The sequence below is a fragment of the Calypte anna genome, chromosome 6 (genome assembly GCF_003957555.1).
Source record: "Calypte anna isolate BGI_N300 chromosome 6, bCalAnn1_v1.p, whole genome shotgun sequence".
NCBI lineage: Eukaryota > Metazoa > Chordata > Aves > Apodiformes > Trochilidae > Calypte > Calypte anna.
In genome coordinates, this window is record NC_044252.1 from 11,483,530 (window position 1) to 11,510,251 (window position 26,722).

A 26,722-nucleotide genomic window follows, 5' to 3' on the forward strand; every position below is an offset into this window, starting at 1 on the left:
GTAGACAGAATGCACTCACATATGTAAAGACACATTCATTCAAATATCCTCCTTGCCCAACAACATGAAACAGAATAAGGTGAACTGAAAATTGCAGTTTTGCTAATGTTTTGCCACACTAGTACAAAAATGAAGTCCTTTTGCTTTGGAGATCCCAGCTGTCTTCTGTATATGGTACTTAGTGATCCTGCTAAAGATAGTGAAAAATTTAAAGTTGTCAAGAGAAAATGCATCTTTAGAAGAAAAAAATCAATGTTTTTCATTCATTTCAATTTCTCATTTTCTGAATTTCATTACTTCTGATTGCATTATAAAAATCCACTCTAGTATGGCAAATAATTGGAAGAAAGTTCAACTGGTTTTAATAATTCATTTATCTTAGTCTTCAAAGTTTTAGTTTTCTTCAATAAAATGTAACAAAATTATGGAAGATGATATTACCAGTCCATATATTCCATAAAAGATTTATCCATATAATTCTTTCTTGTCTGTACCTTATATATAAATTCATACTAAACTAAATTTATCTCCACCAAAACACAGCAATTTTAGATGTTTGCAGGAGTTTATACAGTTACATTTATTTATAGTCTGGCTGTTCCTAATCAGTTCCTCTGGCTGAATAATTCATGCTACACTCCAGGAAGGCACCAGGACTCAGGAAGCAAGATGTGACATCCTGCTTAGGTGCCCAGCAAAGTATGAAGCAAAATTGTCTGGATTTTGGGACATAGTACATAAATACTGGCTTTGCCTTGCTGCCATGCATTTAATATGAATCCATGTTATGGTTTATGTTTTACTTTCCTGCAATGAGATCACAGAATCAAAGAGTAATTTGGGCTGGAAGGCTCCTCTAAAGGTCATCCTGTCCAAGCCCCCTGCAGTAAACAGGGACACCCTCAGCAAGCTCAGTTTGCTCAGAGCCTCATCAAGCCTCACCTGAGGCTATTATATAAAATAATTACATTTATTGTTGGCAACTCAGATTTTATTGACGGATTATAGTAATTATTACAAATAAATCATAGAATCATAGAATCCTAGGGGTTAGAAGGGACCTCGAAAGATCATCTAGTCTAACGCCCCCTGCCAGAGCAGGGCCACCTAGAGTACCTCGCATAGGAACGTGTCCAAGCGGGTTTTGAATGTCTCCAGTGAAGGAGACTCCACGACCCCCCTGGGCAGCCTGTTCCAGGGCTCTGTCACCCTTACAGTAAAAAAATTTTTTCGAATATTCAACTTGAACCTCCTGTGCTCCAATTTACACCCATTACCCCTTGTCCTATCACTGGTCATCACTGAGAAAAGCCTAACTCCATCTCCCTGACACTCACTCTTTATAATTAAATAGGCAAATAATAGAGGAGAATTACTTTTCTGCCAGGCCAGGGCAAAAATCAGCTAAGCATTAAGGCAACCAGATTAGGGGCAAATGGTTTGCCACTTGTGCATGTGATCTTCTTCATTTTGTGTTTATTTCTGTATGAAATCTGTGATGTATACAGTCCATATGCAAAGTAGTGGAGTAATAGTTTCGTAAGGTGAATTGTCCCATTCCAGCTGCTGGCCAGGAGTAAAATCTCAGTTGCAAGCCACCACTGTATTTTCACATTTATGCTTTCCATAATAATCCATAATTTGGGGGTCCTAAGTGTTTCTGTTGGTAAGCTACACCTTGATGATTCCTCAGTAACAATCTGTCTGACATGTGCCTGCAGCAATGCCTTGAATCCAGCAAAGCACTTGCATGCAATCCTTGGATCAGGCCTGTGGATCACTTAATCCCAGGCTCACTCCCGTTGTTTGCAATGCTGGCAAATCCATGAGAGTTCTTTTCAGCAGGAATCACTGCTTATGCTCACTTTGATAAAATGTGATGGGTGTGTTGTGTCAGAATTGGAACCAACATAGAAGTGAGAAGTCTGTCATATTCTGCCCAATAACTGGCATGATGCCTGGTTTAAATAAGACTGTATCTGTTGGCCAGGAAGCACATTGTGTGGTTCATTCAACGTTTTTTTAAGTCTCTTAAATAGAAGTCAGATAACAATGATAAGAAGATTTACTTAGTTTTCAAAAGAAATAAAAAATTATAGTCTTTAGATTTCCAGTAGCTTTCCCAGTCCTTCTGCATTGGCATTAAACTTTGGAACCTTCAAATATTTGGTGGCAAATTGTGCTCCAAAGTGTGGGTCTCATAGGGAGATGTAGCTGGATAACCATTCTGCTTTAGGTGATGCCTTGTTTCAGGAATAGGAGATTGCAGTATCCGGGCACAAAGTTTTTGGATGAGGAGCTAAGATTGGCCACTAATGGGTGTTTTTTTTTTAAAAAAATCTCTTGTATATATGTAAGTAAATGTAGGCCATTTAAAATATGGCTAAATATGCTTTTGTTATCAAAAAAGACATACTGTACATTTTATCTCATGAGTAGCCAACCAAAATTAAGTCCCTTCCTAAAATGACTTCTATCTCATGCATAAGGCATTGGTGGGGGATCCATCCTGTATAAAATGCATCTAAAGCAAAACCACAGAAGAGATGCTCACTTTCTGTCCTTTGATACCTCGAAAAATCAAAGCATATTAATTTCTTTTAGCACATTCAGAATTCTCTTAGTTGTGAAAAAGATGAATGCACAGAGCTTGGGAGCTGAAATGGAATGTTTCTGAAAAACAGTATTGTAAGGGATCTTAAGAAAGATTTTCTTTGCATTCCTTCTTTTGTTTCATATTTATCTGTTATATTCTGCTGTTGGTATTTTGTGAGGTGATGGGAAGGTTTGTTTGTGCATGTATTTTACTGATACTGGACTCATGTATTACTGGCTGTCAGCTTTGGTCCTCAGCTGTTGGTGATGCAGAAAATTAATAGGTTCCTCAGCCCAAGCACTTTGCTAACAGAGTGCTTGAGGCTATGCCATCACCATCCGGGTGACTCAGTAGCTCATTCTACCAGTAAGGTCTTTGCCCTTTGGATTAAAGTATTAATAACATTCAGATTTTTTATTTTGGTAATTTAAGTTGCACTCAACATACCTAAATAAAGTTGTCTGAAATTCAGCAAGAGGAAAGGAGCAGGAGGACATTTTCTTCTGGGGAGCAAACCCCTTTGTTGGTGGTGTGCTTTCTACCTCTTCAAAAGAAAACTTCCAGGTGACTGATAACCAGCCTGAATCCGGCATTTTTAGAGAGCTGCTACAAAGGGCGGGCAGTAACTGCAGTCCAGAGAATATTTTACCACTGAACTCAATAGCTGGGCTGATTTAGCCTGACTGCTGAAGTGGCCACACACCTTTCTCCTTGCTCTTTGGTTGTAGTGTTTTGCCAAGAAAAATGAAGTGAAACAAGATCCTGGGAAGATGGGAGTGGAGGTGCTGAAAACCTGTGTGCTGCCTTTCCCTTTAAAGAAGTCACAGTGTCCAGGACAAAAGAGAGAAGAGCACAGTAAGGAAAGTGTTATGATAATAGGATGGAGGGAAATAAAAAGAAGGGAATAGGGCAGGTGGGTTACTTGGTCACTGCATACAAATAATGCTGGGAATTTTGGCAAAGAGATTTGGTGGTTATTCTCCTCCTTTCTTGGGTAACCTTGCAGGTGCTTGTCCAAAACGCCCATTCCCACACCTGACAGCAGAGGGCAAAATACTGAAAACTGTGAAGGAAGCCATGTACCAAACATGTGAGAGCTCAGCTGATGGTGCTTTATTAGGGAGCCTGCCATGACAGCTTCAATTTTAATGGGTGAGTACAAACCATCTGTGTTTGACCATTAGATCTGTAGTGCTCTTTCCTTCCCTCTAGAAGGGGCCTTCACTACCACTGTGTGGCTTTCACTACTGAGCAGCACAAACTGCACATTTTTGCACACAGAACATTTACACAGGTAGCAGCAGGAATGGTTTGCTGCCTACCCAAGCTCTGAGAGGGTCTGGGCTTTGCAGCTCTTAGTGCCTCAAATGAACATAAGAAGTAATATAAAACTATCAGTGCAACTTACTGTGTTAGGAAGGCTTCCAGTAAGTGCATCAGATGCTGTAAAAAAACTCATAGGTGCCTAATGCAAAATTTATGCAATTAGGAGCAAGTTCAGAACAGAGAAAAAAAATTACTAGAATGGGTTTATAGAAGGTGTAAAAAAGCCTTTGCTGTTTTTGTTTTTTGGGGTTTTTTGGGTTTTTTTGTTGATCCTTGTAAAGCTTTGACTCCAGGGAAATTCTGCTTTCCTGGAGAAACAATGCCTTTGAATGGTGGTCTTTGTCTGTCAGAGAAGCTGGAAAAAAAAATGGTACTTTTCTTCCTGTTTTCCATCCTCTCAGATATGCAGACTGGTTGGGCAAACAGCGTGGTGCTGTTTGGTGTTTTGCAAGTAGAGGAGTAGTGTTTCCATCTAACAAGGGAGCTCTGGGAACTAAGCAGAGAAAATACCTACCAGCCCTGCTGGAGCAGTGAGCACCAAGTCCCTTAACATCTGTGCCCCTGCCTCCATGAAAGAGCACTGATAAAAAGGCTCAAAGCTTCCCCACAGCTAATGAGCTACCTGTTTTCAGCTGCTTTTGTAAATCATTTGTTATCTACTGTAAAAATAATTGAGAACTACTGTGGGAAAGTCAGAGGCTCTAAAACAGCCAGGCCAGTAGAAGATTCAGAGTCCAGAGGAAATATCAGCCTGCATGAAAAGGCATCTCTGTAGTCTCCATCTTGTAGTAATTTTTGAATGCAGTCATTTTTACCATCAGTAACTAGAAAAAATAGCATTTCCTATCCTGTAAGAAGCTCCTTAATTAAAAAATTGCTAGATCCATCTCTTGCACTGGAAGCCTTAGTCTTAACCACTTCTTGTATTCTAGAATCAAAACAAAGTCCCTTAGCTTTTGATTCCTTTAAGCTTAGCAGAAACAAGTTTGTCCTGTTGATAGAACAGGGTCTTTGAAGCCTTTTACATAACTCCTAAGCCATTTCTGCTTTGTTTCTCTTGACCACAAAAAACTTCCAGAGTTGCTCTCTATGAAAAGAAAGGTGGTGTTTTTCGTGCCAGCAATACCACTTTCAGTGTACAACACAAAAATCCCTTAGATTTTTTCTTCAACAGTGCTAGTGCTTTTTTTTTTTTCCCCTTTAAGAAGTAGTTCTGAAAAAAAACAAGCCCATTAACCATCCTAGGAGAAAGAGGAAGCCAGTTCTAATGTTCTCCCAGGGAAAACAAAAATGAAGTGTATAGTGTCATCTGCTTGATCTTTAAATATTATTTAATTACTAATATGCTTTTAAATTGCACTCTATTGGACAATTTCAGATGACTGCTTTTATTATATGAACTTTTTCTCCCCAGTACCCCCTTGGTTTTAGTGGGTTATTAAAGAGAAGGTGGGTTATTAACAGCTGTGTATAACCAACCAGCCTCTTCATTGTTATAGCCAAAATTCAGTGGGATGCAGAGGAGACTGTAGAGTAAGAGTGGAGGTGGGAGCCCAAAAGAGGGCTGGGGAGAGTAACTTGTGTATATATATATAAAATTTAATGACCAGCCCATTAAATTATTCATTCAGCATTATTAGTAGTGGCATAGCTGTGGTGTTCCTCTGCTTCGCAGGCCTGTGGAGCTGTAATGAGCTCCTACTCTGGGCTGCTTGTATCCAGGACTTGTTTCTTATCCCTCCACCTCCTTAGCTGGGAATAAACTTTACCTTGTCATGTTTTCACTTGGGTTTGAAATTTAGCCAAACCTAAAGAAGCTTAGATATAATTAAACCATCATTCTTTTGGCTTTTCTCAAAAAACAGCAATGGGTTTTGATTTTCTTGTTCATACAGAAGGCTGGGTTTTGCCTGATAAATTTGTATGTGATAAGGAGCTGAGATCAAACTGGCTATGAAGTATGGCAAGGGTAAGAGAGGAGTGACCACCATTGCAGAAAGGAGCAGTGACACTAAAGCTAGAAAAACTCCCCACTTAAATGAGACCAATTGAATACACTTAGAGTACTATAGGCAAACCTGGCAGGCTTCTGAACTGGGGGTTAGCTTGTTTTGGATTCCAGTAAGGAGACACATAAAAAAATAAATTCCACAACACTAAGACGTCTTCACAGTGGTGTATGTGCTTTTTATTAATAATGTGATAATGTGATGCTACTTACAAACATTTGATGTCAAGGTGATTTGTATCACAGGTGTAACCATAGACACGAGGAGTTACTAAGAGAGCAACATCCCTGCCAGATCAAGGCCACGTCAACTCGCCTGTTGGCTTCTGGACCTGAGCCTTGCTGGGAGAGTAGTTGGTTCAGAACATGAAATACTACAGAGAGATTTTGGCTTTAGGATGTGACTGTGATGCATCCATTCCTTATCTCTACACTACCCAGAATCTTTCTCTCAGATTTGTGTAGCCTCCCAGTAGACCCACAGGATGCACAGGATCTCTGGCCTGCTCTATGTTAGCTCTGGCTGTCCCACCTGACTGTTGGCTGATCCAGTGCAGGAGACCTAAGAGGACAAGCAAGGAGCCAGTCATGTTACTGAGAATTTTATGCAAACCTTCTGGAGGGAATCTGAGTTGGAAAGAAGTCATTTTAATTCCAAACTTCTCCTTCTGTGTCATTTAACAAACGAATAGTGATGTGTAGATTTTTAATTGATGATTAATACAGGCTTTTAGGGGTTTCTTAACCAACAGCCTACAAATTGTACTGCTCCACTGTCCAGAGTTTAGGAACAGAGTAACCTTCAAGAGCAAACTCACTCTTTATGGTTACTGTCACTGCCCACATTATGCTAGGTAGGTGCTCTGCTGTGCAAAACATGGTACTAAGTGACATGGAATGGAGCAGCAGTCTGGAGTCACTTCATAATGGCAGTCAACAATGATCATCACGTTCTGGCATCTGAGGGAGCCCTTCCACCTCAACAAATACAAAACCACCTCATAGGATCTGTGTTATTGCCAGGCAAAGACAGCCTGAGTGGGCAAGGCAGTGGACATCTGGCAGGGCAGTGACAAGTTAATGACATGGCAGAGAAGGCAAGTTAGATTCTCTTGGATTCAAATGGATTTTGGATTCAAACAGATTTTGTATTCAAACATGCTTAGAAAAATTTACTTTCACTATTTATCTCACAGAAAGAAGCCTAGTGTTATCACAGGCTAACAGCACTTCTTTTCATTACATACTCTGAGATACAGTGCAGCCATTCACTAAGTCAAGTACCAGGGCAGTCCTGCACATAGGACTCTGCAGTCATAAGAAAAGTAATTTAAATCAATGCACTTACCTTGGAAAAAAAAAAAACATCTTTCCAAAGATTCAAAATGTGGGTATGTGTGTATCTCACACTGATCTCTGAATAATAATCTATTTCATATTTGTTCTTTTGTGCAGTGATTAGAAAAGTTTTTTATTGTTAGCATTTGATTTATCTGAACTTCCAAATGTAAGTCAGTGGATTTATTAGAGCTCACAGAAAGGAGCAAGGAACAGAACACAGATTAATGTTAATGTTTCAGAAGGTTTTTAAAGAGCTATTATTACTGCTGTGTTGCAGTCAGTGTTTTTTCATTACATTATTACATTCATGTTGTTAAAACGCTTTCTGTTTCATCAAGCATTTTCCATCTTAAATTTCCAAGGCTGGGCCTCGGGCAAGGGGATAGCTTTAGATCTTTCAAGTCCAGGCTCTGCTAGCATCAAACAGTCCAGCTGATCATGGTGTAATGCTGATACAGAATCTGATCCAGTGTTTAAGAAGCTGTATGTTTATAGCAAAATACAGGCACTTTAGCATTGGCCATGTTGATCCCTGATGAAGGAACAGCTAAGCCTGGTGAATGCAGGATGGCATTGGGCAGGTTGGCAAATTGCATCTTCCTTTCCAACTACAGTTCAGTCCCATCATGTATCTATCACTCAAAGTGCTCTGTTGAAAACATGCAAGTATAAAGACATGAAGGTTTGTCACTGCAAGAGAATGAGTATTTTTTTTCCAACTCTGCTACTAACTAATCCATCAACATTTTCAAATAATTTAAGCAAGTGTTATCTTACAGCTTAGAGAAAAGCAAAACATTATCACATGTAATTATTACACAAGTAGGGGAAAAGATAAAAACTCATCAGAACAAAATAGGGACAGAAGAAGTGACAGAATATTAGACTATTTCTCTGCCTCTGAATTCACTCATGACTTGAACAGGATGAATTCTCTTCTTTGCAGAACCTTTTCTGACAGCTGCGTAGATTTCTTCTGGCTTCTCTCTTTTAATAAGTGGCTTCTTCGCTGGAGCCTTCATTCTCCACATCACAACAGGATGGCGTGGGCCAGTGGGACTCTGAATCTTGATAATCTTTGTGGATGCAATATAGGACATCTTCACTGTCTGCACCACAGCATTCATTAGATTTTTGGCGGCCTGAATTAGTGACGTGACGCTATCCAGCTGTAAGAGGAGACAGAAACAGCAGCCTAAGAAGCCAGTCTGCTTTTAATCACAACATGCTGATAAACAGATAACAGTAAAAAAGAAAACCTAATATGCCAAACCCCAGTTTGTTTCTTTTCCCTTGGTGTGTCTGAGCTTTGACATTTGTGTTCCACTGCTCAGACTTAAAGTGATATACGGAAATTTCTGCTGGTAGAATGTAAATGCCTTTTTAAAGAATGTTGGTTGTTTTTTTTTTAAACATTAGTTCCTGAGGCATGTCTGCAAGTTACCATTGCAATTACTACTGATGGGTCATGAAACCACCTCAGAGAAGAGCTATGAAAATGTGACCCATTGCTACTTTCATATCAGAACTGTAGCCGGAAAGGAGTCTCTTGTCCGGGATCGACACGTTGATACGGTGATATAGACTCGTAGGATGTGATCTGAGTCTATTGCCCACAGTGTGGAACTAGCAAAGATGGTCTGCTGCTATGGAAGCAACCAGCCACTCTCTCAGCTAGCTCTAGAATGAGCTGCCTCGGTGGGTGTGAGCCTCACTATTTATTGGCCCCATGGTCTTGCACATGCTCCATAGGGGCCCTGCCCTGGCTGGGCACAGGTGGAGTTGATAGCAGCTCACACCCACTTCTTGATGATCAGAGGCACCTGGTGGCTCTGTTCCACTACACAGAACTACACAAATTCTCCAGTTGTTCCGGTCACATTCCAGGCTCCCAGATGTGCTCCTGAGCAAGCTGGGATGCTGTGAAGAGGATGGCTCTGGTGAAGCTGCTAAACCCACTCTCAGCAGCCAAGGTTTCTAAGGGTAATTAAGTGCAAAATAGCGCACAGAAAAGCAGTGACCGTGTGGCCTGGAATTCAGGAATTCCAACCTAAGAAGCACAATGTATAGCAAAGTGCTGTGCATCACTACTGCAGTCTGCAGCAGCACGCTGTACATCAGCACACACATCTTAAAGCAAAGGCATTGTCATCAGTACTTGCGGAAATAGGAAACTGTGTTTAATTTAAACTGACAATCTGCTAACTGGAACCAAAAAGGACAGCTTTAACAATAACAAAAATAACAATCAAGTTAGCTCTGCCATACTGCTCTGTAGTGCAGTACAAGCCAACTCAGTGGCTGCACTGCTCTCTTCATAGATCTGAGGCCTGTGGCCTGCACGGGGAACTCCCAAGTTCTTTACATCCTTTAAGGGACAACAGACACACACAGAGAGGAAATGAATGTGTGTATGGGGAAGTCCTTCCTTGTGGTTTCAAATCCAAGAGCAAAGAATTGCTCCCCACATGTTGGCTACTGCTGTGTCTGATGTTAGGCACTGTTTGCCACCTGGGCACTTCAGAAGGATTCATCACTCATCCACTGCACTGAAAAAGGAAAAACTTACAATGCTTTAGGTTAAATGTTTAGTATTTTACTTCTCATCTTCCTGGAAACTTGGTTTTGATGGAGTCAGGTAAAAGCTGAAATGATGACATATTTATTTTTTAACACTGTGGGTTTTGTACCATGAAATCTATTTTGGGTTTATTTACTTGAAATAAGGCTATCATCTTCCCTCTTCAACTTAGGGTACTTTTGCTGTTGTCATAGTGCACTGAAGAACTGCTAGGGAAAAATATAAGGCATAAATCATCTCAGTAAACCTAAAAGAGTACTGCTTTTTTATTGTCAGAGACAACACCACGCTCCTCTTTAGTCAGAAGGCTGAAAACTTCAATATTACTTAATTTTATGTAGTATTTACTGCTTAAAGTTTGTTTTTTTTTTAAATAGTTGTTACTATTAAAAATAATAGTTAGATAAATAAAACCTGAGCCTTCTGCCATTTTATAACATCATCCCCAAACCAGGGAAGAAGAGTGTCAGAAGTTCAATTTACTTCAGTAAAGTAAGTGCACACATCCTAACACTGAGGAAGCCCACTCTGGTAGGATTGCTCCTGTATTTCAACTTCTAAACATACTGTGGTGAAAGTTTTGTCTTCTGTAAAAGCGATGAGATCTCCAGAAGGGCCCATCAGCTATAGTGAGAGAATGATCCCATCCTCCAGCTGAACTGAAATGGTTTGGGCAATTTGCAGATTTGAAAACTGAGTTGTTAAGAAAGGTTCATGGTCTTCTCCACTTTGCCACATGAAATGAACTGATCAAGTGAGAGGAGTGTGCTATTGTCTGTTTACATGTTAATTTGCAATAATGCAAATAAAGCAAAAAAAAAAATAAAAAATGCAGCCAAGAGACTGTATTTAGTTGCATTTTGGAAACATTTCTGAACTGCCAGGAAAAAATTAATATCCTTTTATATTCTCTCACGAAGTACCAAAGAACCCTTACCAATTGCCCTCCCTCTTACCCCCACCACCACCTCCCTCCTCCCCCCCAAGAAAAAGAAAAAAAGAAAAAGTTATAATACTTTGAGAACTGGTTGAACACTCATAGGCCTTATGGCAAAATGAAATAATCTCTATATTTCTGGAAAAGGTGTAAAATTTACCAGATGGCCCCTAAAGTTCATTCCTTGCTGCAGCATGTGAGCTTTTTAGAAAGGATTTCCACTTCATAATTGTCATGTAGCCTCTCAGTGGCAGTATTTAATGCAGATGGTAGGTACATTTCAGTCCTGAAAATTATAAACTTGGTTTTGGGAGGGGGGTTAAGGAGTATTATTGCTTAACTGCATTCAGGATTCTGGAGAAGCTTTTAGCAGCTGTTCTTGGACCTATACTACAGATGGTAAGAATGCAGCCACTTCTATAATTTATCTTTTTTTTGTCTCCAGAGAGCAGCTAATTTTATACTTAAATGCCAGGAAGATTATATAGTGTGGTGTAAATCTGTTGTTTTTCAATATACCTAATGTACTCAAGGACTGTCTTCACTTGGATGTTTTTATCTCAGCTATTTAGTGGGCTTTTCAAGGTCTCAAGCCTAGGAGGACTGATGAAATGGATAAATTGGCATAAAAGATAGATAAAATATTCACTGAGCATTTCAGTTCATTTCATTTAGAGAGATGTAGCTACAAACTCTTCAGCTCGTAGCAAGTAGTACATAAAGAGATACTATTGGAGCAAACCAATCAACCAAACCCAAACTAAAAACTGTTTGTGTGTGACTCCTGCTTCTGGTTTTCCAGCACGCTCTATGGAGTCATGATGTTCCAGCCTCCACATTTCACAGGTCTGGGTCAGTGATGACAGAAATTCATAAAAGGTTTTAGGAAAAGAATCCCATACTAACTCTTTCCTTATTTAATTATCACCTGTTCTGGGAGTATTAGTATTTTGTTTCCATTGCAAAAGGAATATAGAATGATTCTGTAATCCCTATAACTTCATATTGTGATGAAACACAAGACTATACAGACCTGAAGATAGTAATAGTAAATGGGATAGTAAAAAAAAAAAAAACAAACCACAAACCAGTCACACAACCACCAACGAGAGAAATCAGACTGTCAGCATTCATGCTGAAATAAACTCTCATTTCCAGGACCTGCATCCCTGTTCTGTAATGAGTCCTGTGTGCAAGTAGACAAACTCTCCATTGAGTAACAAAGCTGAAGAGGAGCTCAGAAAAAAATGATTTTGAAACCAAATTGTGAATTTGTTTACATGCATTGTATTTTTTTTACATTTTTGTAAAACAGTTTCATGTCTTAGCAGAAGTAGTGATCCCTTACTGTAAGAAATTTCACAATATAGATATGGTCAGTTACTTTTAATTAATAGTCAGAATGATCAAGAGAATCGTGACTTTAAATTTAAAGAAACTCTCTGGCAAAGTGTTTTCTGTTCAGTGTAGTAAGAAATGCTTGCCTTGTCGTGTGTCTGTAGGAGCTGTTGCTGCAGATGTTACACAGATTCAGAAATTCCTTATTCTCAAGGCATGAAAACAAGTCAGTCTCCCATACCCATGCTTTCCACAGATCTGCAGAGGCTGTCTCTGACATAAAGAAGTGGCAGACAACTGCCTTCTGGAATAAAGCTGTAAGAGACAACGCAAAACAACACTCTCAAAGCATTTCTTGGTATGTACCATGCAGGTCTGTCAGACCCCTGGCTGTGACCCCTGGCTGTGGTACCAAGATTGGTCTGCTGTGAGAATTTATTTTTGCAGGAAATTGAAAGTTTTGATCTTTGAGCACAGATTTATCAATGGGATGTCTTCTCAGTTCTTTTCAGTTCTGCCAGACTTTTACTTTTCATACAAGTGAAAAACTAAGAATCGAGTATCAAATACACAGTTCTTCAGTCTGTGTTTGAAGTCTGATCTTAAAATTATTTTTTAAACAAGGCCACTTATTAAAAATGTATGTCAATTGAACTGCTAGGCTTAAGTACATTCCTAGAAAGAAATTTTCTTTGTTGCAGGATACTGAGACTTCTGAAAATAACATGAGCTCTACAGCTCTATGAAGAGTAGTGAGCTTCTGAGTAGTGCTGCATTTAAGGTCAGGAGTACCTACTACAAGTACTTCTTATTTTCTTCCTACTTAACTATATGTAACAATTCGCTGCTGTGAATTATTTTATGGTTCTTTCAGAAAGGTTGCTATATAAAGTTATTTAATTCTTTAGGAGTATAAGTAGCAGAAAAATCTAAACAGTCATTAAGAAGACATAAGCATATTCCTTGGCCCAAGCCAGGAGTTTAACACTAGCTGCCCAGCTGCTCTTCTGAGCTGAAGATGTTTACATAGCCACAGCTTTTTCTCCACCCAGATCAGTGATTATTTCATTTAAATGAAAACTGAGATCTTTTAGTGTAAACACTTCGTTAACTGCCAGGTGATATGTAAAACCTGCAATAATGGCTTGGTTTCAAGAAGGAAGATTTCAGAAGGGCTCTCTCTCCCTACTTTTTTAGGTGAGGTGTAGCGTGCACAGAGCTGGCCCCACCCTTTACTCCTAAGGTCCATCTGCCAGGGCCTTGCAAGCGAAGTCCTCAGGACATAGGTTTAGTTAGAGTTTCCTTCTCTTAGCTGGCTGGCCTTACAGGGTTAAACGAGCTCCATCTGCCCGGATTTGGAGTTAGAGTTGTCCTTCTCCCAGATGGTTGTCTGACGGCTACTGAGCCCATCTTGCCCATGGACCCTTCAGTTGTGACCTGTCTGGCATGGGAGCCCCTACAGGAGGCATATGCCACCACCAGCAGAGCTCCCAACCTCACAAGGGCATGCAAGTTCCTCCCCTATGACAAGGGGGTGCCCATGGAGGGAAAACCTGTAATGGGTATGTATAAAATAAGCCAAAAGGAGAACTTGTCATTGCATTCCCTCTGCCTTTTTTCCACTTGTGCTTTCTTATGCCTACCCTTTGGGGTATCAGAGAGATTTCATCCTGATCATCTGCCTCTGTGGTCTCTGAGGTTAGTAATCTGGCGGTGTTGGTTTTCAATGTGCTGCATTTCCTTAAAAATGTGGCTATTCCATTGGTTAACTATGGTGTCTATCCAGTCATTACATTATACCCCTCAAGGGTGTTTGGGGTTTTTTCTATGTTTTACCCGTTTTTTCAGATTGGGCAACTGAATCTAGCAAACTTAATCCCTATTCATTATCAGAATCTGCCTCAAACCATGTTAGATTCAAAGAACTAAAACCAAGTCCTACAATTGGACCAAGCCCTGTGTCCAAAGTTAAATGATAAACAAATTCTTATATAAGTACTGTAAAACTGTTTCCCTGGAACACCAAAATGGAACATATGCCTCCACAGGCAGTTAGCTCAGTCCCTCCCAAGTACTGCTACTTTCATTTGCAGAAGGTTTTAAAAACAGGTTTAAGAACTATTTTTTAGAAAACAAGTCCTTAAGAAAAAGAGAATACAGGTTTAATAAAAATACTTTCCTTGATGATTCCATCATTTACTGTTGTTTGTAAAGAGGAGTGCTTGTTGCAATAATCCTTTACATGCACAGAGGCTAAGAACTATAAAATATATTCTGATTTTGCTAATTAGCAAAACAGTTATTATTAGGAACAGCTGTCTTGTAGTGCACAGTACCAATAATGCTTCTTACTGCTTTAAAATAGTTTCTCGTGGTAGATGAAGTTTAGAAAGCAACAGCAACTGAGCTCTCTCTAAGCAATTAACAGAAAAAGCATACTGCTTGCTTTGCTTCCAAAGACCAGGGCTTTCTACACAGCCACCCAACAGCATACACTAGGGAAAAGCAGTTAAATATAATACTTTAAATAATAAGCAGTGAAACATTTCTGTCAACTCTCAGTAGTAAATAAATAAATAATACACTGACTCTTAGGGGTCAGCATCAATTTTTAGAAAATTAGCATTTTATGATTTTCATACTCAAATACTGGGACAAGAAATATTTTTATGCAGAGGGTAATACCCTACAAGAAGCCTTCCACTTCAACCAAAGTGAACTACAAGTTCCCAGTAACATGGAGAACTACCAGCAAGGAGAAATGAACAGGCTGAGCAAGGAGCTGTGGCTCTGGCACAGGGAGCCATCAGCTTTGTCAGAACAGCAGCAATGGCCCTAAAACAAGGCAAGAGAAACCTTTTCACTGAAGGTCACACAGCAGTAAAAGCAAGACAGTGGTACTGAAGCCAGTGGAACAAACCATCTACCTATAATAAATCAAGTGGGCTGTTACAGTAGCCAGTACTTCAGTTTGATTGCCAGGTTGGGGTCATGCAGCTGCAAGTAGGAAGCTGTTCTGCCCATCCTTGACTTCTCCTTTAGGAGGAAAAGCAAACCCAAACAGAAACCCTGAGAGTCTCTGAAATGCACTGCTCTGCATCCCCTCCCCTGCTAAGGCAGAGCTCTTCAGGAGCTCAGCAGAATGCCAGCTCCTGCCTCTCTCTAGCAGTTAAATGAAAACCCCCAAGTGTAACAGAGGCATCGAGCAGCAGCTGCCACAGTCCCCCCATGCTGGCTGAGACAGATTTCCCTGGGATGTGGTTATCCCAGGATGGGAACAGTGTCAGCTAAAGATGGCAGCTACAGATATCCTAAATTTAATTTTGTTATATACAACATTGCTATATAAAATAAACAAGGTTATAAAGGATATAAAATAATAAGCTATCTAAATACTAAGCTGTATAAAATAATGTAACTACACATGCTAGCTTATAGCTTTGACTCTATGGGTTATTTACCTATGATACAGTCTTCAAAGCTGAAATACATTCATAAAAATATTGTACCAGTAACTTTTGATTTAACTGGTGACTCAGTATGTGTAATTGGCATTTAAATCCAGCCTTGAAGCATTAATTTAGAAGTATTAAAGCCCCTACATATGGCACAGGAGTGGACTTAGGTCACTGTGTAAGTTAAGTCTGGCTCTTGGGATGCCAACAGGAAAAGTCAAAGATAAATCAAATGAGACACGTAGACTGAAACAGCCCAAAGTGCACAGGTAAGGGTGGCTCACCTGAGATCCTTTCTATACCATTTATCAAATCCTCTTTTACTGTAATTCTGAGACCTGTCTTCCAGATTTCTACTTCCCTTTTAAGGCCAAAAACCTGTCTCCTTTGTCAACTAAAATGTAAAATGAAACAGCACAAAACAGAATTGTCTGGCAAATATCAAGAGTGTGCAGTGCTAACGTATAAGATATGTTAAGTTTCTGGATTGTGATGTAATTCTATTTATTTAAAGCCACTGTTGGGAAAAAAGCAAGCTGTCAATGTGCTAGCCTGGCATTGTGCAGTACTTGTAAATGAATTATCATATTATCTACGTAAATTAATGCAATTAGTGCCAATCTGCATGCTGCAAATGCTGCCCCAGTATTTTGAGCCTGAAGAGGCCCAAATTAATTCTAATTAATAGAAGGAATTATCCATTTCCTGTTTAATAACACCTACTGAAGACTTACTGAGTTCTCAACATTTTTACTTATGCAGCTTACAAATTGGCAACGGCAGCTGCTTTAGTTAAAAATTTAAATATGTTGTGGAAGCATGGAAGATTAAATACTGATGAAGGAATTAAAAAAAAAAACCCCACAACAAAAACCAAACCACAGTGAATAAGAATTAGAAGCTACTGATTCACACAGCTTTTTCTCTCTTTTTGGTGTCTGACCCTTTTATAACCAACATATCTGGGGTCTGTGCAAGACTCTGCCACTCTGTGCACCAGGGCTTAAGGAAGGGCAGTGAGAAAGGTGCCACATAACTGTAGTAGGAGACTACAAGATCATGTGGCCTGAAGTCAAAAAGCCACTAACTGAGCAGAGCAGGTAGGAGGATGATCATCTGAATATTCCCCAAAGCATTCCAGCTGCCCCATGCAAACTGCCCCATTGAGCCTGCTCTAAGGGTGTGCTGATGGTATTAATTTTAAGAACCATTCCAGAGGACTTGGTCAGAGGAGTGTTGGAGAGAAGACAAGCACAAGCACACAGATGCAAAACAACTGAAGATAGCAAGATACAGAGAATGAATGATAGTGTGCTGAGTTTGCAGATTACAATGTACTTTTTCAAATGATAATGCTCATTGTTGTCATGGGATTAAGTCCTGAACTGAACTGTACTGGCAGTCCCCATGTCCTCCTTAGTTTCAGTGCTTCTGTGGGGGAGAATCCATTTTCCTCTTGACAGAGACACAGGTGCCCTGGCCACAGGTAAGATAGTAGTATAGATTAGGTTAATCTGTAATGCCATATCTACTTTACTTTCTCCTCCTTTTCTTCATCCAGAAGATGATACTTGTAAGAGTGATGCTGTGACTTAGCTCTGTTTCAAGAGGACAGTTTTTCTTTTACAGATCTACAAATATGTAATAGAGCAAGACTCAATCCTCTGCTCCTCATCCCTCTATTCTCTCCCATCACTTGGTCTGTAGGCTTCAATAAACGTTTTTGGTTTTCTTCCATGAACAGCTGCAACATTGCATTTGTGTGTGAATTTGTGGTCTGCCACACCAGCTTTTGCTCCATCATTCTCACTTTGTACAGGACATCTGTGTGCTAGTTGATATTTACCATCTGAATGTGGAAATCTGTAATTTAACACAGGAGAACAGCCTTTCTCCTCAGCTCTTCTGTTTGCACACACCTCTCACAGCTCACGAGAAACACAAGATAACAGAAGGCAACTATAAGGAGCCAACAACACAGCTGAGGGATGACAAAGAATTGGGGAGTTCAGTCTTGAGCATACACGTACATGGGTACAGAAGACAGAAACCACAGAAAACAGTGACAACAAAAATGCAGCAACCTGTTCATGTTTGGGTTTTAATGCCCTTGCCAATACACTTTTTCCTCTAGATCTTCACTAATCATGGGAAGGAAACAGCATCAAATACTCTGAAGCTCAGGATTTTTTTACTTAATCCATCCTGAAAACTTTGCTACCTGCAAGAGCATGCCCCATTTTATTTTTAATCATGCCTCATGTCTCTTTTTTGTTCCCATTCTTTAGTAGCATAAATAGATGAATGAGATAGGATCAGGACTGGGGAGAATATAATCCTATTACAGCTACAGTTTCTGATTCCTTGAAAAAAAATCCTTGCTATTGATTTTATGTCTGAAGATTTGGTAGTGTTGCATAAACCTTAAAAAAAACAAACAAAAAAACCCCAAAACCAACAACAACAGAAAACCCCTACAACTTTTAGCTAGAAGACTGAAATTCAGCTGCCTGAGCAGACAGTTGGCAGATTATCACGTCACATATGTTCTGTCTGCAAATTTTCTGGTTTTTTCTTTCCTGTGCTTCCAGGTCTTCTATGATGTATGTGTCAAAGAGAGACAGAGTGAGAGATGAAGCAAGAAAGAGGTATCTATCTCACCCTCACTCTGTATATCATATCTGTGTATCTGTATTTCTACATGTATATATCTTTAGACATATGTCTCTCCCCTCTATATATGTATCTCTGTTTATCTCCCTCTATACATACATACCTCTCTCTATAGAGATATACATACTGTCTCTATAGAGATATAAATACAGTTATATAGGTATCTCCATCTACAGAAGTAGAGTGGGAGAGAGTGAGATAGATAGAGAAATATATAGTATGAGATACATATACACAGAGAGAAAGATATTTAAATATACATATAGTAAGAAAGAGAGAGAACCACTGTGCTTCCTTATGCAGAACTTTGTTCTGTCACTCTTTCCAAGGCCAGCTAACCTATGTGACCCAATTTCTAAGTCCCTATATGGGCTTTTAAAGCCAAAATTTGCTCCAGTTTTTTTAAAAAAAGCAATTCAATAATCAGTCATTTTGCATAAGTAGTCATTTTTTCTTCCTCTCTGCTTATTCCTTTATCCACATGAACTTATTTTTAGTTCCAGTATTCCCCTAAAATTGAAGCAAGTCAAACACAAATAGGTCATTTACATCCAGATGAGGAGAGGCCTTACAGGAAAGCCATCACAATTTGGTTTGGTTGCATCTTCACACAGCCACAATTTTAACTGAAAAGGGACATTTGAGAAGAGTCATCATGAATGCTCTCCCTTTCCCAATAGGAGGCTTTTAAACCAGTGAAACCTTTTTAGTTTTTTAATTAATAATATTTTTTTTTATAACCATTGCAGGCCAACGAGTGTGTGAGACAATGAGAATTTACAGCATCTCACCTTGACTCCACAAAACACTTTGAAAACTGTCTGGAACTCTAAGCATGTTCTTCACGTCTACTGACTCCAAGCAAAGCACCCATTTGAGTCTGTTTAGTGAGCCAGGGCTGATGTAAACTTTTATTTGAACACACAGTTGTTCTCCTGGGCTGGAAATTATGGATGCCCACAATGTATGTACTCACCCTCCTTCCTTGAAACAGGATTAAGATCTATAGACACTCCTCAGGGATTATGAATTAAGGTCAATTTGTGTTTTCTTTTTTAAAATTACAAATTTTATACCAGGATGATGTCTTTCCCACTATTGACATATGTGTGACACAATAAAATGGTAAGAAAACGATGTGAGTATCATTTCAGTGAGAAAAGAAAAAAAAAAAGCAAGAACCAACAAAATTTCTTGAAGTGAGTCCACCAATCAGTTGTGCTCAAGTTTATGTATCAGGCAGGATGCAGAGTTCTGTAGGTCAGGGATCCCTGTGAATTACAATATGCCAAAGTAGTGGACAGTTCAAACCAGATAAACATTGTGATGTGCAAGTTGTATCTTTTAACTAGGTTTTTAAGTAAATAATGTGGATCTGTTTGTGTTGTGCAGCTGTTCACTTGTCAGTCCTCCAATAACTGTTTAACTTCCTAGTTAGGTAATCTCAGATTTCCCAGTTTCATAGAGAAACAAAAATTCCAAGGACAAATAATATCTTTTTCACCAGATCACAAAATGAGACTGAATGGAATAAAAAAATCAGAGTTTCTGGAAACCAGAAGCCAGAGACAGCCCAATTCTTGGCTTCTGTCAGCACAGAGCCTGTGCAGTCAGTATCTGCACCACTGCTGCTTGCTGCATGTCTGTGGTGGCAGATTCAAGACCCAGTCTGTCCATACAGCTGTAATTCCATACACGTCTGTCTGGAAGAGCATGTTAGGAGCACAGAAGTTGTAGTAAAAAGCACTAAAACTCAAAGAAGATGTGAACAGTGTATGTGTAGAGAGTGGGAGAACAAAGTGCTCAAAGAAGGCCTCCAAGCACAGAGGGATACGTGGATTTCTGTTGTGTGGGATCACTGGAGACAGGCTACAGATGGGGAAGATGAGAGCATTGATAGCAGAAGACGTGCATAAAGAGCATGAAGCAATGAAATCTGGCTTTGTTAACTCACACTGCTCATGGAACTATTTGTAAAAAGAAAGACAAAATGGATAATGAAAATAAATCTGATTAATTTGCAACCCAAATGAAAAAAAGTATTTGCTTCAGAAAATACAAATTCAGTACAATGTTACGCACCTGCAGCTTCCAGGGTTTTAAATGTGGTCTCTGAATTATCAAATGAATATCAAACACAAATATCCATCAGTGTTTCAAATGTAACATCAGCAGGAGAGGGCTAATATCTGATTAGTTTAGTAAACTGTATAAAATGTATTAATAATATTATTGACATACATATTCCAGACCATGTGAACATAGGAAGGTATTTAAAGGGTAAAAATGCAGGGTGAGAAGTTTTTGTTACCTGACATTTGTACCATTTAGCAGATTTTATGTCTTCAAATGGTAAGCCTGGAGATAATAACACTAGGAAAAGAGTGTGTGAAGGTGAAAGCATTACATGAATGCCTGTGATCAGAGCTGTGCTGAGGACAAGTGCATAAGTGCTCCACAAAATCATAGTGTCTTTTCCATGGCTAATGATACTTAGCTGTAATGGAGCTAATGACTCTTCAATTAATGCAAAAACAAGAAATCTGCACAACAATAAAGTTCTCTTAATTTTATTTCTTTAGGGATGTAGAATGACCTTCATATCTTTCCTCTGAACCATAAGTCCATCTCTGGAGATTTCTTTTTTAGTGTACAGACACCTGTGTGCATACTCCATATATGTACGTAGATAAACTGCTATCTTAAAATGGGTTACAGTTCTGTAAACCAAATTACTCCAATGTAACACTGAAGAATAATATGTTTTGAGAATTTAAGAGAAAAAAAACAACCAAAAAACAACCTACTAGTGATTGCTATTCATTTTAAGTCACCAGTCCTATGTTCACTGTGATGAGTGTAAAAACAGTGGAGAATAAAAGGAGATTGAGGATTTACACTGGAACATCTTACAAACACAGGAAAGCACAGCTCAAGATGTATTTTGATTAACAGATTAATTTATACCATTCTCCTACTTACAGCAGACATGATGAGCTCTCCACCTAGGTTCTGAATTTCTGCTTTAACTTGACTGCAGATTTTGAGTTGATGGGAGTACAGCTTGATCTGTTCTAGGTAAGCCAACAAATCCTGTTTGCATGATTGGTCTGGACACTGAATATTAAGAAAAGAACAATTAACAAAAGCATTTCAGCAGCTGGCCTCAGACATCAGGTGAATCTTTAACTGAGGAGTGCTCACACCGTGTGTGAGTGTAGCCTTGCTTTTTACAGCCACTGTATCAGGTTGCACAGTTCATTCCTTTGGTGAAGCTTTTTAACAGAATTATAGGATAAGCTCAGAACAATCCTAAACTCATATATATATATACTTATATATCCTAAATCCATACTCACTTTTTATTTAACACTGTCAGGCTTGCCTTAACAACATATCTGAACAAATACTTTAATGTACAGAATAATTACATTCTTTTCAGTTCCTAAGAGGTTATGATTTAGGATGATACTTACATTAACAGCAATACTTATGTAGGCAAATGTAAACTGAAATGCAGAGCAATATTAACACTTCTATGAAATTATGCCTTATCTTACAAAACATATTTGTTTCTTTTTTTATTTTTAATCCAGAGTTTCTTCAGCTTGATCCACAGGTCTTCTGTATCTTACCTTTACTTTAACAGTTTTGTACAATTTTTGGATTTTTTTGTATAGTTTTGTAAAAAACCTGTGGTCTTACAGAACTGTAGTCAATGCAGCAGCAATTTAAATTCAAATCTTGCAAGATGTCAGAAAAACCATCTGTTCTACTTAATTCATTCGATGCTTTTCTTAACCTTGTGCCTTTGCTAGAGAAACCTGATACTTGTTTAAAATGGGGGTTTGGTTCTACTCTTCATGATTATCTGGCAGAGTAGAAATGTTTGGTTAAGCAAAGAAGTTGCTAACTTAGGAAAAGGAAACAAGGAATAACTGAGCAATTGAAGTCAACAATTTTAAATAATATGAATTAAATGTCAGCCCTTGCTTTGTGTTCTGCTAGATTCAATGGTTGCTGTACTTTGGCATAATTTAGAAGAAAAACAGGAATTCTTCTCTTACATGTGGCATTTTTAAAGTGTTATTGTATTATGGAAAACTATAATAAAATATGTTTGGTTTGTCCTTACTCAACATTGCTTCAAGAACTACAGAAATCAGTATTTAAATACTGGTATCTAAGTCACTGTTTAGAAAACTGGAATACATATTGTGTATTTAATTCTAATTAATTAACATCTGTCCTTCCAGTCAAATGCAACTGTAATCCCTTTAAGCATCAGAACTATATCAAGACCGGGTTTTTTCTGGAGTGAGATGCTTGCTTCTCATTTTTCAGTTTTCCTCTTCTCAAATACACTGATTTTCAGGTTTTGGGGTTTTTTCCCCCACTGGAAAAACTCAAGAGAAGGGCAGATATGGTGTTAATATAGTGCCTTATCCATTTGAAATAATGGCACTATCAATTACAGAAGCTTGGACTAAAGAATATTTTACCCTTATTATAGAGTACACTTCTATATAGTAATACTGGCAAGTGAGACACATTTACCATCTTCCTTGTATTACCATTAGAGAAAAAAAACCTGTAACATTTTAGGAATGCTGAAGATGGTACTCATCAAAGATGGGGAAATTACCACTCAAGAACAAGACCTTGAGGTTAAAACAGTTCTATGAAAACAGTGAGTCGGTGCTGGGCCTCATTCAGAAACAGTAAATTTATTCTGAAAAGACTTCTGAAATGCAATTATGCAACTGTACAACTCTCTGGTATGTCCCCAGCTTTAATGTCCCTTCTAGGTATGCTGCATCTTCTCTTTCTTTTGTCCATTACAATGCACATAAGAAAATATGACTATGACAAAAAAAGTTTTAATGAAAAGGTAAACTTTCCTTCAATTAAAAAAAAAATTAAAGTAACTAGCCTGAGTTCAAAACAAAAGGAAATGGCTTAACAGTTTTAAACTGCAGAAAACTTTGTTGCAGAATGGTTAAATTAAAAGCTTACAAGGGTTAAAATTTACTGGATAAATTACTGACAAAAATACCAAAGACTATTTAATTTAGCTAGTGTATCAAAAGTACATTTGGTTAAGTAAATTCTTCAATGGCTGCTGGAGGCTGGGAGACCATATTTTAGCAGTATCATGAAACATGTCATTATCTGACTGAGTTCTGTATGTTTGTGTATATATATATATATATATACACACACACAGTTAAATATTATCAGCACCAATGTATTGGCCTAAATGAAGCCACAGTCTGACCAAATGTGCTCATTCTCATGAACTCTACCCACAAAACTTGTCAATAGGATCAAGAAAGGGACCAACATAATACAAAGAGGTGTTTACAGGAGTAAAGAAAACATACTACACTGCTTTAAGTGGGATAAAGTACTACAAAAAAGAGTAAAGCCTCACACCTTATAGCATATGCAAATCAACAATAAACAGATGTTTGAAAGAAATGTGCTCTGTAGAGAGGATATTCCACAAGGAATCCTGTATATATTGCTTGGAAGCATCTGGTACAAGCAGCATTTGCTTACTATGAAACGAAACACTAGGCTGTAACAGAAGGACAATTAAATTTTGAGTTTATTTGTCCCACAGGCTATTGATGGTTACCAGTTTAATGCCTCACATTCTTAGCTAGAGATCCTGGCAGATTCCTTCCCGTACGTAGTGAAGGCAGTGGGGTGTTAACAAAAGCATTCTGTAAGAACAGGATCAGAAGTGACTTGAATCCAAAAGAGGCAGTGGAATTTTACTTAGTAGAAATAATACCCACAGAAACTTTTAAGTGATTTGATAAGTTATGCAGTGATGAAAAACAGGGTGAAACCAACTTTGACAGTCCAGGTGAAAAAAACACTGGGACAGCAGTGGTTCAAAAGAACAAGCCAAGCAATTCTGCTGGAAATTTGGACTGTAACAATATTGTTCTTTACTTCAATGTTATGACTTTGATTAATACTGGATATAATCACACTACTAGAAATACAAATGTGCAATTTATTGCAACTATTTGTTAATTGTAAGCTTACAGAACATTCCATTAAAACCATGATATACTAACTGCCTTAATTATCTTAGGGCTTTCAGGTCACGAATTTGACAATGAATTTGCAACAATCTTAATTCAAACTAAACCTATTATCAATGTAGTTGGGATTAATCTGCCTAAATTCAAATTGATGCTGTACTGTGATTGTTTTCATAGTTAACCCTGCGTCATCTTAAAGTGCTTGTGAGTGTGAACTGAAATATAACTGAATTCTACTAATGATACCACACTGTGTGTCCCTCTCCTTCAGACACAGGAAAAGGAATTTATAAAAATCTAGAATGAAAAACAATGGATCAGAGAGGTGCTGTTGTGGCTGATGAGTTCACTGCAAATACTTTCAGGTTGATCTTTTTTTTTTTTTTCCTCCTAACAGAAAAACTCTGTGAACAATGTAGTTCCACAGTTCTCTTTTTTGAATCTCTGAAATTACATGGAGTGTGAACAAAAGTAATTCATTTGAAAATGTTTTATGGACAGGAAAAGGTCAAAGAGATACTACAGTGATTCTTCATTAGGGAGTGATTGCTTATTTTGGGTTCTTGTTCAGGTGTGAAGTGAAAGGGAGGAAGTAGAGCGAGGTTTTTGCTTTTCTTTCTTGCATGTAGCTTTGAATACTGAAAAAGGTATAATGCATTGCTGTGGTCCTGTTAACTAAAAAAGACAGAATAAGAATATAGAGTCACAGGATAAGTGAACAGTGAAGTCTTGTGGCTTAGTGAAATGACAGTATTCTAAGTGTTTACAAATATCTACAGGGTAGCCTAAGCTCAATAGCAGGCAGTTTAAAAGCATCAATAAAAGTATGGACAGGAAAAGTGCAAGGACCTGTACCTTTAATCTTACTTGAACATTGATAAAATGTAGAGCTAGTTGTTTTCTCTTCTGAAGTGAATCATACAAATCCGTTTTCACATTAAATTAAAATTTAACGTAATTCAGATGTCACTAAAAGGCAACAGGTGAAATATTTCCACGTGGAGTACTAATGCTGCCAAGAAAGACACTTGTAAAACTTAATAAGTGTTTTTTAAATAAATTCATATTCCAATATGGGCACCAAATTGTTGGAAGGGTTCCTTCAGTTTCGACCAAATTCAGAGAAAAGCTTCTAAATAGTCCATATCAGTATAATCTTTCTTTTATTTTAGTATCAGAAGACAGCAAGTCACAGGAAGTCTGGCAAAGTAACAGGTAAGGAAAGGAATTATTGATCATTGGAGTTGACTTGAGAGATGGAAAAAAAAGTTGTAGAAGCGACAACTTTTATATCCATCTGAGAAATGTGGCTCATATTAAGCATCTTTGTAATAGAAGAAGTAAAGACAGTGTTCTTTTTTACTGTGTTTGACACAAGTTTAGCAATTATGCTAGCTGTGTTCACCACATTGGTACTGGAAGAGCTGCTTTGCTCATTTTCTTCTAGTGCTTATAACATGGAATTGCATCTAAAATACAAGTATCACCTGTGACTAATTAGTATATTTTGGATGCATACAAGATGAAACAAATACCAGGACACAGGTGGCTCAAGGGTACCAACTGTGTGCAAGCTCAGAGCCAGGACAAATGGAAATAATTTGAATAAATCCAGTGAAAAAGTTACAGTAACTTGAGTGATATCACAGTTCCCAGCCACTAAGAAGGTACAGTCAGATTATTAGCAGTAGTGATTCATGGCAGCTTTTCATCAACCTGATCGTGTTTCTAGCCTGGAGTCACTGTAATAGTGCAGAGAAAGGAAAGTTTTAGGGAAGAACTATTTCAGTAGGACTGGATTCCATATTCTAAAAAACCCAAGAGATTGTGGCCTTTACTCATGGCTTTGATACCATATTGTGTTCTGCAGTAGACCAGTGACTGTTACAGTCTGGAGTTTTAATTTTTAATTTGTAAAATCTTGAAAGGATCATTTTTCAATGCTCTCAAAAAGACAAATATGCTGGCATAACATCTGTCAAGATCAGAAACAGGGACTCAAAATATTTTCTTTAGTTTTTCCACAAAGCTGATCACAGCTGTATAGATTGAGAATAGAAATTGTCTTCCTATCTGGAATTCAGAGAGACATGAAAGAAAACACTAACAGATTTTTGATGCTTCAGAGATAATAGACAAGCAACGTTTATACATGAAAATCAGAAGCAAGCAGAAAAGAGACAGCATGTGAGGGTGTAGAAGAGGGTGACTATAACCTGCTACCCTATGAGTAAGAGGCAAAGACTAGGAATTAGATTACACTTTTTGTTGGGTAACTGCACTCTGACATTTCACTACAGTCTCCTGTTGGCTCTATCTGGCCCTGAAACAACCAGCCCTACTTAGTAAAGAGAGCTTCATGTGACTAGTTGCTTGCTGCACTCATTTACTAAGCAACTGTGTCTTAG

The 26,722-nt window shown here is 38.4% G+C and overlaps 1 protein-coding gene across 1 annotated transcript in view; it reads right to left on the minus strand.

Annotated features, from left to right (window-relative positions):
* Nucleotides 1–8,134: 8,134 nt before the first annotated feature.
* The window catches only part of CTNNA3 (catenin alpha 3), a 413,054-nt gene continuing 394,466 nt past the window's right edge, over nt 8,135–26,722 (minus strand). Inside the window, exons 17-18 of the mRNA XM_030453097.1 lie at nt 21,238–21,372; nt 8,135–8,440 (exon numbers count right to left, since the gene is read on the minus strand). Coding sequence (XP_030308957.1) covers nt 8,153–8,440; nt 21,238–21,372 — 423 coding nt within the window. The 3' untranslated portion in view covers nt 8,135–8,152. The remainder of the gene's footprint in view (nt 8,441–21,237; nt 21,373–26,722) is intronic.